Source organism: Rhinatrema bivittatum, chromosome 3, assembly GCF_901001135.1.
Source record: "Rhinatrema bivittatum chromosome 3, aRhiBiv1.1, whole genome shotgun sequence".
NCBI classification, from domain to species: domain Eukaryota; kingdom Metazoa; phylum Chordata; class Amphibia; order Gymnophiona; family Rhinatrematidae; genus Rhinatrema; species Rhinatrema bivittatum.
In genome coordinates, this window is record NC_042617.1 from 525,069,072 (window position 1) to 525,088,739 (window position 19,668).

Consider the following 19,668-nt stretch of genomic DNA (forward strand, 5'->3'; position numbering starts at 1 on the left):
TTGACGATTGGCTGCTAGTGGCCCTCAATCCTTCTCTTCTGCGGGACAATTTAGTTTGCACGATCAATTGCCTAGACAATCTGGGATTTCCAATATACTACAAAAAGTCAAACTTGCAACCTACCCAAACTTTGCAATTCATCGGAGCTTATATAGACACCGTTCAAGACAGAGCTTTCCTGCCACAACCTCGAGCACTAATTCTGACTACACTAGCCCACTGCCTATTAGACCTCAAGACGGCTTCAGCCCGTCAAATTTTAAACATATTAGGACATATGGCAACATGTGTATATATGTTATTCCACACACGCAACTACATATCAGTCGCCTACAATGGGGCTTAAAGAATCAGTGGTCCCAGTTCCTAAGTCTGCTCCAGTGATGCTGACAACCAGCATGAAAATAGACCTTTGCTGGTGGATAAACCCCCACCAGCATTGAGGGCTCACCGCTAAGACTCCCTTGCCATCAACTAGTACTTAACACAGATGTCTCCCCTACCAGGGTGGGGAGCCCATCTAACCAACCTACAGACTCAAAGATTGTGGTCCAAACAGGAGCAAAATCATCACATAAACCTTCTGGAACTTCGGGCTATAAAAAATGCCTTTCGAGCTTTCGAACACAATCTACACCACCATGTTGTCATGATTCATACAGCCCCAGTATGTCATGTTCTTATGTTAACCAAGTGGCAATGTTTTACTTAAATAAAGGAGGAGGGTCCGGTTCATGGAACCTTTTCAAAGAAGTGATGGAGATTCTGGACTGGGCCCACAACAAAGGAATCTCCCTACAAGCCACATACCTACCGGGAATCAACAATGACAAAGCAGACAAGCTGAGCAGAATATTTCACCCACACGAATGGGAACTACATCAGGATGTAGCCAATCAAATTTTCTTAACTTGGGGTCTTCCCCAAATCAACCTCTTTGGTACGGAACACAATAAGAAAGTCTACCTATTTCGCTCAGTATACCCCAGCGCCTACTGATTGGTGCAGGATGCATTCCTCCTTGATTGGTCCCAAGGTCTGCATTACGCATTCCCTCCCATCCCTCTAATCTCTCGCACAGTACAGAGATGTATCAAGGACAAGGCAGATCTGATCCTGATCGCGCCAGCATGGGCGCATCAACCATGGTACAGCTACCTAATTCAACTATCAATTTGCAAACCAATCCTTCTAGGGATCGACCCCACCCTCCTCACCCAACAGGGAGGCTCAGTGCTCCATCCGCTTCACGCATCGCTGAATCTCACTGCATGGAGATTGAAAGGGTCATATTCCAAAACTTAAACATTTCTCCTCAGCTGCAAGACATTCTGATCTCATCCAGAAAACCATCAAAGTGACTAAACTACCAATGCACATGGGCACATTACACATCCTGGTGTTCCTCAATGGACACAGACCCACTCACCTGTCCACCAGAACTTCTTGTGACTCACCTCCATCTGCTTTACACGCAAGGCCTCTCCTCATGTTCACCTCAGTGCAATAGCAGCTTATCATGCTCATCTCAATGGAGAACTTATATCCTGTCATTCTCTTGTTTCCCGGTTCATGAAGGGTGTACTTCATCTACTAACCCCTACAAGGAAACGACCAGTACCGTGGGATGTCAACCCAGTTCTGGAGCAGCTTATGCTACCACCTTTCGAACCACTGAACACTTGTCATCCTAGATACCTTTCCTGGAAGGTACTATTTTTAGTCTCCCTCACATCCACGAGGCAAATCAGCGAACTTCAAGCCTTGGTGCACTACCCACCTTACCTTAAATTCTACCACGACAAGGTTAAGCTGCGTACGCATCCTAACTTTCTAAAGTGGTCTCCACCTTTCACTTAAACCAAACCATTACCCTCCCGACTTTCTACCCCAATCCTCGCGCAAATGACAGCGAGCGTCATCTTCATTTATTGTGCTGTAAACGAGCATTCGCTTATTATAAAAAACGCACTCTAATAACAGAGCTTTGCAGCTCTTCCTCTCCTTCAATCCAAATGTACCAGGACTTCCTGTAACCAAAAGAACGTTATCATCCTGGCTTTCCAACTGTATATGTTTCTGCTATCAAAAACGTTCAGAATCCCTATCTTCCAAAGCACATCAAGTATGTGCGATGGCTGCTTCCGTTGCCCACCTCCACTATGTGCCTCTCTTAGATATCTGCAAAGCAGCCACATGGTCCTCGCTGCACATCTTCACATCCCACTACTGCTTAGGTAAACAGGTGGGGGATGACGCAAGGATGGGGTGGATAATCCTAGACAAAAGCACTTCCTTAACTAAATTAACAGGCTTATAAAAACGGTCCGCCTCTTATTCTGTATTGAGCGCTAAACTACTTACAACATACTCGCATGGAATAAGGCGCTCAATACTTCAGCTGGGGACTCCCAGACAGCATGGCTAATTCAGCTGCTTATCTATGGAAAAAAGCAAGTTTGCTTACCGTAAACGGTGTTTTCCGTAGATAGCAGATGAATTAGCCATGCTGACCCGCCTGCCTCCCTGGACAGTTCCGGCATTGCATATCATCTTGCTTTGACATGGACTGAGGAGCATCGAGGAGGCAAGGGAATATACAAGAAGGAACACCTTACCAAAAGACTTTGGGTGATCTTGGAGAGCTCCGCCACATAGTGGCACGGAGGACGTACCCAGACAGCATGGCTAATTCAGCTGCTATCTATGGAAAATACCGTTTACGGTAAGCAAACTTGCTTATTTCACTAATAACTAGTAAATAACATCCTGATTGTGCAAGATGCAGGACTTAATTTAGTACAGTGAAGTGAATGGGTCTGTGTTAAGAACTGGAATCTACAAAGATTTGAGGTTTGCACCTATATACATTTTAATCCCTTTCCATAAGAACATGCCATACTGGGTCAGACCAAGGGTCCATCAAGCCCAGCATCCTGTTTCAAACAGTGACCAATCCAGGCCATAAGAACCTGGCAAGTACCCAAAAACTGTCTATTCCACGTTACTGTTGCTAGTAATAGCAGTGGCTATTTTTTAAGTCAACTTAATAGCAGGTAAGGAGTTACATATGCTAATTGTTTCTTCAGTAAGAATAATAGAGCCATAGACCACTCACTGTTTTAAATGCAGACAAAGAGACTAGGAAGAGATGTTTGGCTGGAGAGAGAATTGTTTAGGAAGCCAGCATGCTACAGGGCAAAATCCTGTAGCATTTCCTTATTCTCTTCTCATATCTATCTGTACTCTGATTTACATAATACATCTGCTGCCTCCTGTATAATCTTGATTCACAGGGCCTGGTTTGAAGAGTCCTGAAGAGAGAACTATAGAGTATCTGGAGGAAGTGGCAGTTGAGTGTGCTAGAGGAATTGCCTCCAAGAGGATTTCCCTGAATAAGGTGAAGGGACTTATTCAAAGTAAGTGTGTGATATCATTTTAAACATAGAAAAACGTGATCGCAGAAAAACACCATAAGCCCTATCTAGTCTGCCCATTCATATCAACTTCTCAACTTTGCAATTCCTACCACTTCATCAGAGTGCTTGCCCCTTGCTTTCCTGTATTTGGATACTGTCCATATCTCTGCTTCTACTGAGAGGCTTTTGGATGCATCTACTGATATCTTTTATATAAAGAAATATTTCCTTAGATTACTTATGAGTCTACTCTTTTCACCCTCATCCTATGACTACTCATTCCTGTTTATACCCCAGATCAGTCCAGACGACTCCTGGGTTTTGCATGTCTGCCAGCAGATGGAGAGATAAGAAAAGCTTTACTGACACTGCTACTTAACCTAGAGTGCCATCTGCAGTTCCTCAATATTTCTCTGTTTCCAGCAGATTGCAGAGGTTTAAAACCTGCAGTCTGAGTAAAATGGCTTTCTTTCAGGAGCTTCCTCCTAGAGGGTTGTTGGCCCCCTGGTTAGGGCCATTTTCTCTGGGTGAGTTGGACGAGCAGTAGGTTGGTGACACTTGGTGCTGGCTCAAACCTGGACAAAGACGGTTTTGATTAGCTGATATAGTTCCCTTGATTCCCCCAGAGAGCCCTCTCGAACCAGCAGGCAGTCTGCAGCATTCAGGAAAGTACTTTTTTTTTTTTTTTTTAAAATATCAATTACAAAAAAAGAAATGACCTGATCGTCTTACACTGTGTGGCTTGGCGAAGGTTTTTCAACTTTGGCTGACTCTGTGAGTGATTGGTGATCACACTAGACATAGGTGAGAACTGGCAGTAGTTGGGGGTCTGGAATTGACGAAACTATCGCGGCAAGTGGCAGCGGGTGTGAGACGTACATGGCACTAGCCAAGGATCGTGGCAAGGTCTTCCACTTATGCAGGGATACACGTGCTCATCTCAGTCGTTTGAATTTGTTTGTATACTGCGCCTCTGGGGAACAGGGCAGCTCAGCCAGTGCAGGCCTTTTAGATTTCAGCATGTAAAAGGCCTATGAAGTTGTCTGGAGCCACCAGAGATCCTTTTCCTGTGAGCGCAGGAACAGTGGCCATCTTGAGTACAGTTGCAACAGCACGGGAGTTTCCTGAGGAGGCAGGGGATTCCTCTCCTCTCTTATCGCCTGCTGTGCAGAGTCATGCAGAGAGGGAGGAAGCCTTAATGCAGGAGGATTCTCAGGCCTTTCCCTCACTCTCAGTGGAAAAATAACACAAAATCTATCTGGTTAGAAAGGCATCGGGGTCGAATCTCTGCCCTGGATGCAAGATTGAACATGCTTCAGTATTACATAAATTCCTGTATGTACCCAGATCAGTCCAGACTCCTGGATTTTGCCTCTCCTCCAGCAGATGGAGACAGTGAAAGTTTCACCGACACTGCCACATAACCTAGTGTGCCACCTGCAGTCCCCCTTTGTTTCTCTGACTCCAGCAGATGATAGAGGTGTAAAAACTGCAGTCTGTGCCAAAAAAAAAAAAGACAGGAAAAGTTGATGAATCCTCCTAGGAGGTTGGTAGGTCCTGGTGGGGCCATCCCTCCTGATATTGATTTTATTTATCTATTTATTTATTTTTATTTTATTTGAAGTTTTTTCTATGCCGACATTCGTTGGCACATCACATCGGTTTACATATAAACAAAAAACAATGTGTAAGCTTTACAGTGAGCTGTTTTTAGAAACAACCATAGAAATAACAATAACCTTGAACTGATTGAGTAAATAAATGTAGAACTGTGAGAAGAATGTGTTCCTGTACGTACCCGGATCAGTCCAGGCAGTGGGTTGAGCCTCCTTTCCAGCAGGTGGAGACAGACTAAAACTTGAAGGATGCCCTATATCAGGACAGAGCCTATCCTCTAACCCAGAGCTTTCCAAAGTGTGTGTCGCGACACTTTGGTGTGTCGCCTGAGGTGTGCCGGTGTGTCGCGCAAGCCCGGTGCACGTGACACACCGGCAAGTGGGAGCCAATGCGGCCGCCGGTGGAGCTGATCCCACTGGCGGCTGAGCAGCGAAGAATCGTTGTGCTGTGTGCCGCAGACACACAGCCGGAAGATCGGTAAGGCTGTGGTGAGTTCACGTCACCACGGCCCGAAGAAAAAGGGCACGTCTAAACGTGCAGGTGCTCCGCCTCCTTCCTGCCCACGCGGCCCCGGAAGAAAAATGTTGCCGGAGCCGCACGGGCAGGAAGGAGATGAAGCAGCCGCATGCAGAAGAGGAGCCGCGTTGTTGCAGCGGGCGAGAAGAGGCCTGGTAGCAGGGCCCCCACCGCGGATCGGATCGGCCCGAGAAGATCAGGGCCGCTGCAGAGCCGATCCTGCAGCGACCCGTGAAGAGGAGGCCGAGAGGTAAGAGAGAGACTGAGGGCCCGTAGAGTGCGTGTATTAGCTGAGTTGAGAGATTGGGTGCCTGTATGAGCTGAGCTGAGTTGAGAGATTGGGTGCCTGTGTGAGTTGAGAGATTGGGTGTGGGAGTGAGGATCTCAATGTTTGCAGAGACAGCATGTGAGAGCCTGTGTGTGTGTGAGAGAGAGAGAAAGCATGTGAGAATGAGAACCTGACTGTATGTTTGAGGGAAGAAGATAGATGGAGAGAAAAGAAATAGAAAAAAAGACAATATGAAATGAATTGGCAAAAAAATAAGAAAGGGGAGGTGGAACAAAAAAGCCTGGGACCAACCAATTAGAAAACTAAGATCAGACAGCAAAGGTAAAAAAAAAAAAAAGAAATAAATTACTTTTTACTGATTGGCACATGTAATCTTTGTTAATGTCAAGAGTAGCACTTTCTCTATGCGGATCTCACAATGTACGAGATCAACATGGAGGAACTGGAAACCCACAGGGCCTGTACAGAGGAGGCAGCAGAATGGGCTTCAGTGCCAATAGCAGCAATCAGCGCCTCCCCAATAGCCATGCGGCATCAGTGGCAGCAGAGGAATGAGAGAGGCTCCGAGGTTGCTGGCAAAAGAAAGAGAGGGGGTCTGCCTTTAGTGTGTGCATGTGTATGAATGGGTGCCTGCCTGGGGGTGTATGTGTGTGAATGGATGGGTGCCTGCCTGGGGGGATGGTGAGGGAGTGGTGTGAAAATGAATGGGAGCCTGCCTGGGGGTTAGTTTTAGTGTGTGAGAATGACTGGGAGCTTGCCTGGGTGTGTGTGTTTGTGTGAGAATGATTGGGAACTTGCCTGGGTGTGTGTGTTTGTGTGTATGTGAGGGAGCCAGAGAGAGTGTGTGTGAGAAAATCCAGGGGAGTAAGAGTTTGTGTGTGGGGTGTGTGTGGAGGGGGAGAGAGTGTCTTAGAGCCTGAGAGTGTGTCAGTGTCTGTGAGAGCGAGAGGTTATGGTGGGTATAAGAGCATGAATGTGTATGTATGTGACAGTGTATGTGAGAGAGAATGGACATGTGAGTCTGTGTGAGAGAGGATAACCTCTGGAAAATTGTAAAAAATGTATATGATTTTAATTAATAGAAATTCTATTTATCAGTAGTTTTAAAATATTCTTTTATTAGTATGGTTTTACTATTATAACTGATGCTTTATGTTTCTTGATTTTATTATTTTATGAGGAATGGTGGTTCTGTTTTTCCATGATTAATACACAGAGTCTGGCTTCTTGGAGTTTCCATTTCAGTTTTTGTCTAATTTGTGCTCCTTTATTTTGTATTCTGTATTTGGTGAGGGTCTGTCTCTGCTCTGTGTGTGTGACCATGATGAGAGATTCTGCTAGCATAGGGATCTATAGCAATCGGGTTTGTTTTGTTTCCTCAATAGGTGGTGTATTGTACTCTAGGACCCAGTGTAATATTTACCCATGCTTTTTCACAGGTAGGGTTATTGTTGTTTGAGTCCTTGGTGTTATTACTGTTATGTTACAATGGGATTGCAGTATAGATTTTGAGTGTCTTTTTTGCGAGGTTTTATTTTAGTTCACAATGTGCCTGGCAGTGGAAGGTGTTTGTGCTGCTGTTACTGTGAGGTGACACCAGCATTTGAAAATATCTTTTAGTAGGATGAGCTATAAGGGAAACATCCAAGCTCTATTGTTTGGGGGAATTTCAGTGGATGCACAGAGTTACAGAACTGGAGGTGCAGGATTTATATTGACATTCTGTCCCTTCCTATAAATTCCAGATTTCACTCTCATAGCCTCATTCAACTAATTCTATATGGCTATCAAATAATTATATAGTGTGAAACTGGTCAGCTTTTTAAAATTATGCAGAAGACCCTTTGGACTTTTTTATTAACACCAAATATTCAAAAGCTGTGTTCATCCCATCAAGCTCATATATCTCATTAAAGAGGTAAACTGAATAACACAATAACTTTGTTTTATTATTGTTACTCATAAATTATAACAATAACATTAATCTTGGAATATTATATATTTTTAATATAAACGAAAGGTTTTCACAAGATATGTTGTCGTGAAACATTTTATTATGTATATATTTAAGGAAACATACATAAATTGTCGAAATGCATTTCGTTCATTTAACCTTTAACCTCCGGTTTGCTTGTAGACTAATTACTGTGTCCCGAAATTATGTTTGTCTAAAAAGTGTGTCACCAATATGAAAAGTTTGGAAAGCTCTGCTCTAACCCTTCAGTATTCGTCTGTCTCCAGCAGGTGCAGCATCTCCCCTTCGGTTCTCTGCTGTAGGCTAGTCAGCCTTTTTCTCCCTTCTTTTTAGTGATTTTTCCTGTTTCTGTGTGGGAGACAGTGCTGTCTCCCAGCTCTTGCCCGGCTCAGGGGGGCTTTGCCCCTTTTGCAGGAGGGGGTTCCCTGCATAGCCTGAGTCCGTGGACGCTTCCAGGTGTGGGGACCGATGCTCTCTGGGCCTCGTTCCCCCCCCCCCCCCCCCCATCTGGCTGCTGAGAGGGTTTTGAACCTGCTGCGCTCAGTAAAAAAAATAAAAAATAAACATTTCCTAGCGTATAGCAGATGGACTCATTACAAATGGGTATAGTGTGCTCGTGCTAGCAGTTGGAGACGGATCTGATGTCAGCACGTGGTACATATACCCCTGCAGGAAGTGCAGCAACTCAGTAATTTCAGTCTCCAAAGCAGTTTGGAGCTACCTTACGCTCGCTGAGCGTTTTTCCAAATTATAACGACTAAATTCTTAGAAGAAATCCTACCTGAAGACGAGCCCCACACTCCTGCGGTGATACCCTCGGCTCCCTCCCCCAGTTGAGTTTCCCGAGGTGATTTCTGTGGTCCCTCGGAGGTAAGGAGTGCCTGGGGCAGATTCCACGTCTGAGCCAAAGAAAATTCCATTTTGGTTTTCTTTCGTAAAGCCTATTTTTTTCCCTGTTATGGAAGAATTGATTAATCTTGAATGGGACACCTCAGAGGCAAATTTCAAAGGGGGCCGAACCTTGGAAGGCCTATTCTACCTGGATCCAGTGGTGAGAGATGACATCGGATCAGTGGGTCCTGGAGGAGGTATGAAGGATATGCGTTGGAATTTCACAGTATTCTTTGGGACATGAGTATGGCGTCTCCTTGCCACTCCCCAGAGAAGAAGCAGGCAGTGGAATCTACACTGTCAAAGCGTCTGTCTGAGGACTGTGGTTCCAGTACCTATGTCTCAAGAAAATTCGGGATGATATTCCTTTTATTTCGTTGTGCCCAAGAGGGAGAGCTCCCTTTGTCCCATTCTGGACCTCAAAGGAGTCAACTGTCATTTGCGGGTGACTCATTTTCGCATCGAAACCTTGTGCACAGTGAATGGCAGTGCAGTTTGGGGAATTTATCATCTTGGAGCTCTCCAAGGCCTTCCTCCATATTCCCATCAGTTTGGAGCACCATTATCAGTTTCCGCCACTACCATTTTGTGTGGCCACCGCTCCCAGAACTTTTTCCATGGTTATGGTAGTGATTGCAGCAGAGTTGAGCAAAGATGGAATCCTAGAACACCTGTATTTGGGCGATTGTCTGATTCGAGCCGAGTCTCTGGCAGAGAGCCACCTGGTGACCCGCAAGAGAGCCGCCTGTTGCAGGAGCTCGGTTGGGTGGTGAACCTAACCAAGAGCAGTCTTCATCCATCTCAGTTGTCGGAGTATCTGGGTGTTATGTTAGACATGAGGCAGCACACAGTTTTTCAGCCAGTAGTTCGTATTCAGAAGTTGTCACAGGTGCGTCTCTTGGTGAACACTATATACCTGACAGTGTGGTCCTATCTACAGGTACTCTGTTTGGCGGCAACCCTGGAAGTGGTGCCATGGGCGAGAGTGCATATGTGTCCTCTTCTGCACTCTCTGCTGTCTTGTTGGAACCTGCAGTCTCAGGACTATTTGATTTGGCTCTACTTGCCTATGGAAATCTGCTCTCATCTGGTTGCAAGCAAATCATCTGGGAAAGGGAGTTTCCTTGAAATCGCTTGGACTGGTTGGTACTCACAACAGATGCGAGCCTCCAGGGTTGGGGAGCACACTGTCAGAAACAGTGCAAGGTTGCTGGAATACAGAAGAGTCTTTCTGGAGCATCAATCGCCTGGAAGTTGGGATAGTCTGGTTGGCATGCTTGCAGTTCAGTGGCAGACTGCAGGGTCAAGTGGGCCAAGTAATGTCAGACAACACAACCATGGTGGCATACATTAATTGTCAGGGAGGAACCAAGAGTGAGCAAGTGTCGCTAGAAATAGACCAACTTATGGAAGGGCATCTCCAGGAGATCTCGGTCTCTCACATTGCAGGAAAAGAGAACATAAGAGCAGTCTTTCTCAGCAGGGAGAGTCTGGACACAGGAGAAATGGGTATTGTAGGACAAGGGTTTCAGCTCATAGTGGATTGCTGGAGCCTTCCATTTCTAGGCCTGCTGGTGACCTCTCACAATGTGAAGGTTCCTTGATTCTTCAATCGCAGGAGAGATCCGAGGTCCTTTGGGTATTGATGCTCTCAAGCAGGTCTAGCCAGAAGAGAAGCTGCTGTATGCCTTTTCCCCCCATGTCCCATGTTGGGCAGAATAGTTGGGCAGGATCGAAGGCCACAGGGGATGGGGCTCCTGGTGACACCGTATTGGCACAACACCATGGTATGCAGATCTGGTAGAGACACCCTTTTGTCTTCCTCCACACAAGAATCCATTGCAGCAGGGGCCTGTCCTTCACGAAGATTAGACTCTGTTTTTTCTTATGGTATGGCCCTTGAGAGTGCTTGCTTGTTGAAGTGTGAATATTCTTCTGCGGTGATTGCCACCTTGCTTCGAGCTCAAAAGTTCTCCATTTCCTTAGCCTATATGCGGGTTTGGCGAGTGTTTGAGGCTTGGTGTGAGGATCGGGGTGTTCTTCCTCATTCAGTTAATATCTCACTTATTTTGGAATTTTTGCAGGATGGGTTAAATAAAGGGTTGGCCCTTAATTTCTTGAAGATGCAGGTTGTGGCTCTTGCCTGTTTCAGGGGCCAGGTGAATGGTGAATCCTTATAGTCTCAACCTCATGTGGCCCATTTCTTGAAGGGAGTGAAATATTCATCCTCCCTTGCAGTTACCGGTTCCTTTGTAGAGTCTTGATCTGGTGTTGGCTTTCTTGGCAGGCCCTACCTTTTCACTGCTGTGTAGCCTTTCCTTGTGGTTATTGAACTTGAAAACAGTGTTTAAGAACCTAAGAAATTGCCATGCTGGGTCAGACCAAGGGTCCATCAAGCCCAGCATCCTGTTTCCAACAGAGGCCAAAACCAGGCCACAAGAACCTGGCAATTACCCAAACACTGAGAAGAACCCATGCTACTAATGCAATTAATAACAGTGGCTATTCCCTAAGTATAATTGATTAATAGCCATTAATGGACTTCTCCTCCAAGAACTTATCCAAACCTTTTTTGAACCCAGCTACACTAACTGCACTAACCACATCCTCTGGCAACAAATTCCAGAGCTTTATTATGTGTTGAGTGAAAAAGAATTTTCTCCAATTAGTCTTAAGTGCTACTTGCTAACTTCATGGAAGGCCCCTAGTCCTTCTATTATTCGAAAGTATAAATAACCGAGTCAATCTACTCGTTCAAGACCTCTCATGATCTTAAAGATCTCTATCATACCCCCCCTAAGATGTCTCTCTCCAAGCTGAACAGCCCTAACTTCTTCAGCCTTTCCTCATAGAGGAGCTGTTCCATCCCCTTTATCATTTTGGTTACCCTTCTCTGTACCTTCTCCATCGCAACTATATCTTTTTTGAGATGCAGCGACCAAAATTGTACACAGTATTCAAGGTGCGGACTCATATGGAGCGATACAGAGGCATTATGTCATTTTCCGTTCTATTATCCATTCCCTTCCTAATAATTCTTAACATTCTATTTGCTTTTTTGACTGCTGCAGCACACTGAGCTAACTGTTTTAAAGTATTATTCACTATGATGCCTAGATCTTTGTCCTGGGTGGTAGCTCCTAATATGGAACCTAACATCATGTTTCTGGTGGTGGTATGTTCCGTGCATCAAATTTCTGAGCTGCAGGCCTTGTCTTGCCGGGAGCCATTCCTTTGCGTGACTCCAGGAGCCATACAGCTGTATATCGTTCCTTCATTCTTGCCTAAATTGGGCTTGGATTTTCACTTGAATCAGTCCATTTCCTTGTCGTCATTGGCTAAGGAAAGAGAGGTTGAAGAATATCGCCTGTTGCATCCCTTTGTTTCTATTTTCTATTTATTAAAATGTATTATTTGTTTAACATAAATGGCCTAAACAATGTACAAAGAAAATAAAACATTCATAATAAGACATATAAAAGACATAAGATCTCAAGCAGCCACATAACATAAGAGCGTCAGTACTGAGGTTTTTAATAAAATGCTTGTTTTAGTAAATAACTTTTAAAAGAAGTCAAAACATTTGGAGTTCCATAGGTAAGGAGTTCCAGAATACAGGCACCACAACCGAGAAGGCAGAGTCCCTTGTTGTGAGGCGAGCATGTCTGACGGAAGGTGTATATATATATATTTACATTTATTTGAATTTATAAACCATCTAACACTGTGAGGCCTAGGTGGTGAACAAGTTTACATATATAATATAATTAAACAAACATGAGAGAACATAATTAATAAAACATAACAAACCTATTTAAATAAGCTAAAATAAACTGCAATTATGTTGACGAGGTGGCTCATATTTCTTTAAAAGAGCATTGGGGTTGGGAGTGCAGCTGGAGAGATTTTCCTCCTGCCGGAGGGAAAACGCCCAAAGGAACGCTCCAGCCTGAGGAACATCTAAGATCACTTGCCTGCACGGACCGAGTTGAGCCTCGCCCCCTGAGACGTCACCTGACCGCGACTGAGACCGGATAAAAGCCAGGGGTTTGTGACAGGTTCGTTGGGAGTGCAGCTGGAGAGATTTTCCTCCTGCCAAAGGGAAAACGGCCTTTGGGACTGCTCCGAGCCTGGGAAACATCCGAGATCACTTGCCTGCACAGAATGAGTTGAGCCACGCCCCCTGAGATGTCACCTGACCGTGACTGAGACCATGTAAAAGCCAGGGGTCTGTAGCGCGCTCCTTGTCGTGTTCCAGTAACATCGGAGACTCTTCCTATTGAAGATACATAGACAGGAAAAGGAAAGTTAAGGTATTTCCTTCAGTTCCAACCCCGGTGGCAGTTAGGGGTCCTATGGACACGCACATTATTCGTAGGATGAACTATGATTGTTTAAATCCTAATCCAGAAGTATCTTTTTCTTCAGGCTCAATTCAGAGTTCCGGCCACTACTCATCACTTCAGAGTAAAGTCTCTAGAACTGATAAAGATGTAAATAATTTGTGTCAATAATTGATGATATTCCTCAAAATAAGGAAATGGCTGCAGCTGAGGGGAGCTTAGGTGCCCTTTCAGCTGCAGTAGCTTCCGAAGGAATAGTGGAAAATGCTAATATTGAGATACCTGATTTTTAAAGTATGTGACTCTGCTTGATGTAGGGAGATCAGTGAATAGTATGCAGAAATTGACTCAACCTATGACCCAATTTGGGTCTTTCAATATTGAAACTAAAAACACGCTCCAAGATCATGCAGCATGTTTAAATAATCTGGAAAATAATTAGTGTTAAACTCACAAGTTTCAAATTTACAAGTGGTTAATATATCTTTTGTTAAAGATAGCTTAGTAACATCAAGACAACTTGAAAATTTAGAAAATGTAATAAGATCTAAGAATTTTCGTTTCTTAAACTTTCCAATTACTAGGTTATTGTCTGCTACAGAACTGCTATGGAAATATTTAGGTGAAGTCCTACAAATTTCCTCAAATAAAGAAATGGTGTTATCCAAGATATTCTATGTTCCTAGATCCAGAACTAGCTCTCTGGGTCCAGAGGTAGGATTAGATATGGTACAAGGAAGTAGCCCTAATTTAACATCTTTTCTGGAAGCATCAATCTATGACATTCCAACAAGGGCCACCCTTTTAGTAACCTTTAGTAGTGAGATAGATAAAAACTTTGGCTTACAAAAATACTTCAAGAACAAGGATTTTCTTTTCTGTGGAAAGAAAATCCAGGTTTTTCCTTTTTTTTTTTTTTTTTTTGCAAAATAATTTTTGAGTCAAGGGTTATAAACAACTCGAACAACAAACATCGTCCCCCCACAAATCAACAGTTGCACAGCAGAGAAAAAAAAAAACCAGTGGTAACAATGCATAATCCCCATTGTCTGAGCTTGAAATCCAGAAGGTCTGCTTGACACTCAAACCCTTTACCCCCATTTTCATTTTCCACATCCACAGACCCCCACCTCAAAACCTCACCCCCCAGCCCTCCCCTACCAGCTACCTCCGCCAAGGGTGTGGTACTTCACCCTCGACGGCCCCCCCTGAACCTCCTTACCCCCGTCCCAGTCCCACACTCTCACATCCACACACATCCCCCCCCCCCCCCCACCACCACTCCCCCAACCCGAAACCAAGGAAAGAACCTAAGTCCAGTCATTAGCATATCCTGCGAGAAGCAAAGTTGCTTGCGCCCCTCCAGGGAGGCTGCAAAAATAGGCTTGCCAACAAGCCTCGTATTGTTTGTCTCTTTTGCGATGTCCCAAGATGCAGTCCATACGCTCCATTTGCAGTTCCGACGACATTCTGGTAGACCAGGCTGCCACTGAGGGCACGCCCTGGGGCTCCACCCACACAGATAGAATAGTCCTGCAAGCCAACAACATCGCGAGTCGTGCAAATTTAGCTTTGGGCAGGGGCGCGACCCTCGCAGCGGATGAGTGAGCAGTTCAACTCCCCCACAGCGGGCTGGAAGGCCAGTACATTGAGCGATGCTTTTCCGCACCTGCGACCAAAATGGAGTAACTGTTGAACAAAAAAGGAGCCGATGGAGCAGGGTGCCTTCCTCCACACCACATTTTATACAGAGCGGGGTATCAGTAAATTCCATGCGAAACCGCCGGACATCATCATAATAAGAAAAGTGTAGGATTCGGTATTGTAACTCCCGAAGGCTCATATCCGGGTTTTGAGTGTGCAGGGACTGAAACCAGTGTCGCAACTGCTCAGCCGTCACTTCACTATGCAAAATAGTCGACCACTTAGAGGCTAGCCCAGTGAGATGGTCCATCTTTTTGTAATCCACACACAGTCGTTTCCATCGCGTAATGGAGTTAGCGATGCAGATAGTGTCAGGCAGTTTAGTGGCGAATGAGAGTTCCGCAGCCACCTCCGCCTTGGACTAGAGAAGCGTCTGGACATAATGTCGCGCCTGTAGATATCCAAAAAAATTCTTATTCGACAATTGGTAAGTTCTGCTAAATGTTTGAAAGGCCAAAAGCTCATGAGTGTCTGGGTCAAACAGGTGATACAAATACACTGCCCCATTGGAAGCCCAAAACTGAAAGCTGCCTCGGCAGTCACGCCCCGGCAGAAAGTCCAGGTTGCCCAGCAACGGTGTCAGCAGCGAGGAAAGGCCCCGCAGACCACTCATCTGGTGCAGCCAAGCCTTGATGCAGGGGTACAGCAAGCACCTTGGATACACTAAAGCCTGTAATTTCTTCGCATCCACCTGGAGGAGGGAAAGCGGTAACCATGGAGCAGACATAGAAGTTAACAACCCTTCTTCCCAATAACAATACTTCCCCGTTAACCATTCCCCCACAAACCTCAGTTGGCAGGCCACATTGTAAAGCCGGAAATCCGGCAAACCGTAGCCCCCCACCTCCCGGGCGTGTTCCAACATGCTATATTTTATCCTCGCCCGTTTCCCCCGCCATAAGAAGCGAGACAGCCCCCTGCGGAGCCGCTGCACGTCCCCAACCGTTAACCAACAGGGTATCATATGTAGCAGATATAGGAGTTTAGGGAGAAGGATCATTTTAAGCAGCGCACACCTCCCAAAAAAACTTAACGGAAGATGGTTCCAGGCCGTCAATTGTGTTAAGATGGCATCAATATTTTCGGTAATGTTAAGGCCATACATAAGCCGCAGGTCCCTTGGGACCCAAATCCCCAAGTATCGAAGCTTCCCAGGCGCCCAGGTAAAGGGAAAAGAGCCTTGCCAACTACGCTGGAGCCCCGGAGAGAGAGCTAAGGCTTCTGATTTGGAGTAATTGATTTTGAGTCCCGCGATTTCCCGGAACTGGTCAAAAAGTTGAATGATTACCGGCACGCTGCGACGTGGGCGTCCGACAAACAATAAAATATCGTCCGCAAAAAGCGCTACCTTAGCCGGGTGTCCACTCAGGCTAAGCCCTGAAAAACCCTTTTCCCCGCGCAGACGGCTGGCCAGAGGCTCGACGGCTAACACAAAGAGGAGCGGCGATAAGGGGCACCCCTGCCTCACCCCGCAGTGAAGCGGAAAAGGCTCTGTAACAACCCCATTTAGTAAAAGCCGAGCACACGGGGAGTTATATAAAGCCCGGAGCCACGCCACAAACGCCCCGTTGAAGCCGTATTGGCCCAGCATCCAGAACATATACTCCCAGGACACAGAGTCAAACGCCTTTTCGGCATCTAGGCTCAGGATCATGGCTTCCTCCAACGAATGGTAGCTCAGTGCTGCTATAAGCCGCCGTATATTACGTACCCCCTGGCGCCCCCGAACAAAACCAGTTTGGTCCCCTCCAATTATTGTGGGTAAGATGCAATTAAGCCGGGCCGCTAACACCGCCGCGAAGACTTTTATATCTACGTTGAGCAGAGAGATGGGCCGATACGAACCCACCTCCGCTGGGTCCTTACCCTTTTTGGGCAGAACCACAATAACAGAGTGATTTGTCCCGGGGGGCAAAGCCATAGTATCAACTAAGTCATTATAAAATTTGGCCAACGGGAACAGGAAGTGAAACTTGAGAATCTTATAGTACTTCGCCCCAAGCCCATCGGGCCCCGCAGCTTTCCCTTGTTTCAGGCCTTGAATCACAGAGTACACCTCCTGGTCAGTAATGGGCCGGTTAAAGGACACCTGTTGCTCAACCAACAGTCGGGGCCATTGTATCACCTGAAAAAATTGAGCAGTAATATCTAGGTTCTGCCCCTTCTGCCCATAGAGTTCTGTATAATACTCCAGAAACCTACGCTCAATCTCGGCCTGCGCTGACACATACTGTCCCCCTCGATCCCTAAGCCCTACAATCATCGTCTTCTGGTTTCTAGGTCGAACCAGGTGTGCCATCATTTTACTAGGTTGGTTCCCCTGCTTATAGAGTTGGTACTTATAATAACGCAAAGATTTAGACGCCCTCTGGTGGAGGCAGTTAAGTGCCTCCCGCAGTTTTTCAGCCTGGTCTTTGCTGTTAGGGGACAAATCACTCATATGCCGCCTTTGGGCATTCTTTAATTCCGCCGTAAGGCGTAAAATTTCCGCGTTGCGTTGTCGATTCACCCGGGCCGTATAGGCAATAATATGCCCCCTCATAACCGCCTTCCCCGCCTCCCAAAGCATCGCCGGGGATATATCTTTTACATCATTAAATCCCATATATTCTTTCCAGCAAGCCTGGAGGTGTGCATGAAAAGCCTTGTCTAAATACAAGTCGGGCCGCATGCGCCAAGAAAACATCCGTCGCTGTCTCTCACCAAGAGCCAACTGCACATGAATTGGCGCGTGATCAGACACATCGATGGTCCCTATAGTTGCTGCCTCCACTGCCGGGAACACTGTGTCAGATACTAACAGGTAGTCTAACCGAGAGTACGATTGGTGGGGGTTAGAGAAAAACGTGTAGTCTCTCTCCGTGGGATGCAGGATCCTCCAGACATCAAGCAGCTGGAGCTCCTGGCACAAAAAAGAAATCCCCTGAGTCCCATCCAACACATTAGCCCGTTTGGCAGGGCTACAGTCCATCTGCTTATCCGCCACTACATTAAAGTCCCCGCCCATTATTAACGTGTACCCTGACAGGGCACTCAGCATCTGTACGAGCTGAGTGAAAAAACCATGAGAGTAAGTATTTGGCACATAAACGTTGCAAAACGCTATCCGCTGTTGGTTAAGGGTACCGGTTACCACCACATACCTCCCTTCTGGATCATGGTAAGAACGAGTGAGCTGAAAACCAAGCTGCTTGTGCATTAGAATAGCTACACCTCGTTTACGCGTAGTGTAGGAGGAAAACCAACAATGCCCTACCCACCCCCGTTTCAACTTCCCATGTTCTACATCATTGAGGTGCGTTTCCTGTAGGAATACCAACTGTGCCTTAGCCCTCTGGAACATAGTTAGCAATTTCTTCCTCTTAATAGGCGAATGAATCCCACCCACATTTAGAGAGGTGATTTTAACCCTCTCCATGTCTAACATTGTATGGAAGAAGTATCAAAGCCCCTCCCTGAGGCCCCAAATCTGTACCTCTCCTGGTTCCAGAGCCTCCCAGCCAAAGCCCTAGAACCCCAGTTATATGCATGCCAGTGGTCATATCCTTGGTCCCTTCCTGAAAACTCCCACCCCCCCTACCCATATCCCCGCCCCCATCCTCCCAACCCCACAGCCATACCAACATCCACACAACCCCACACATCCCGCCATGCTCCAAGAAGCACGGGGCCCCCCCGCCTATCCCTGCCCACACCTAGGCAAACCAGGGCCCCCTTCTCTCCAGCCCCCCGCACCCCAACCATCAACCAAACTGTAATCACCAACAGAGTATAACAGTAGGAACCATAACATAAGCACCCTTCGGAGAAACCACCAGCATCCAACTGGGTTATACAAAATCGTGACACCATAAGTGTGGTGGTAAACTGCCTATGCATCAAGACCTGAAAGAATCCAAACCCCCCCAAAGAGGGGACAGCCTCGTGCTCCAGGTGCCCACCCAAACGTGGGCTCAGCGACTAGTGTAGCTCCAAAGGAGAAGAGAATTCCGCAGGAAGACATCCTCAAGCCACATTCTCCCGCTGCAGCGTGGCTAAAAACGCCGTTGCCTCTGCCTTAGTATGAAGAAAAAGCACCCTGTTGTCATGTTGCGCCCGCAATTTTGCCGGGTAGAGAAGGGCGAAACGGATTCCTCGTTTGTGCAATTCAGTACAGGAGGGGGTCATCTCTTTCCTGAGAGCTGTGGTGGCAGCAGAGAAATCATTGAAAAGCAGCACACGATGCCCCTGATACTCCACTGAGGCCACCCTGCGATAAGCCCGCAGCAGCAGCACCTTGTGTGTCCAGTTGAGAATTCGAGCCATCACCGGTCTAGGCCTCTCCTGAGGTGCCCTAGCCGGACCTATGCGGTGTATTCGTTCGCATCGAAGCTGATCCCCTGATATATCCACTCCCAGATGGTCCGGGAGCCAGGCCTCCACGAATTTGACCAACTCATCCTCCTTGAGGGATTCAGGCAGACCGATGATCTTAATATTATTTCTGCGGCTTCTGTCCTCCTGATCTTCCAGCTTAGCCAGCAGAGTAGCCTGCTGAGTCCGCAGTTCCGCCGCCTCTGCCAACCGGTCTCCCCGATCTGAAATAGCTTGCTCTGCGCCCTCCAAGCGCCTGGTCTGCTCCTCCAAGGTTTCACGAATCCCATCCATAGAGGTTTGAATTTTTAAAAGGCTCACCTCCAGCGCTGCTGACACACTGCCAGTGATTTGTCTGATAACCTCTTCAGAGATGGTGGCTTGTACCTTGGGGCTCTCCACCGCGGCGGCCATCTTGGAGGCACGGGGGCGCAGAGCAACCGCGGTCCTGTGGCTGCGCTGGCGCATGCCCCGTCTGGAAAATCACGGATTCCAGTTGCCCCAGTCCTGGCAAGCAGGGAGGATCACTGCATCAGCAAAATCGCCGCCACACACACGGC

General features: G+C 46.6%; 1 protein-coding gene across 1 annotated transcript in view; it reads left to right on the forward strand.

The window, feature by feature from the left end:
* HADHA (hydroxyacyl-CoA dehydrogenase trifunctional multienzyme complex subunit alpha) overlaps window positions 1–19,668 on the forward strand; it is a 348,879-nt gene that overhangs the window by 77,925 nt on the left and 251,286 nt on the right. Inside the window, 1 exon segment of the mRNA XM_029596270.1 lies at window positions 3,298–3,420. Within this exon segment, the coding sequence (XP_029452130.1) occupies window positions 3,298–3,420 (123 nt within the window).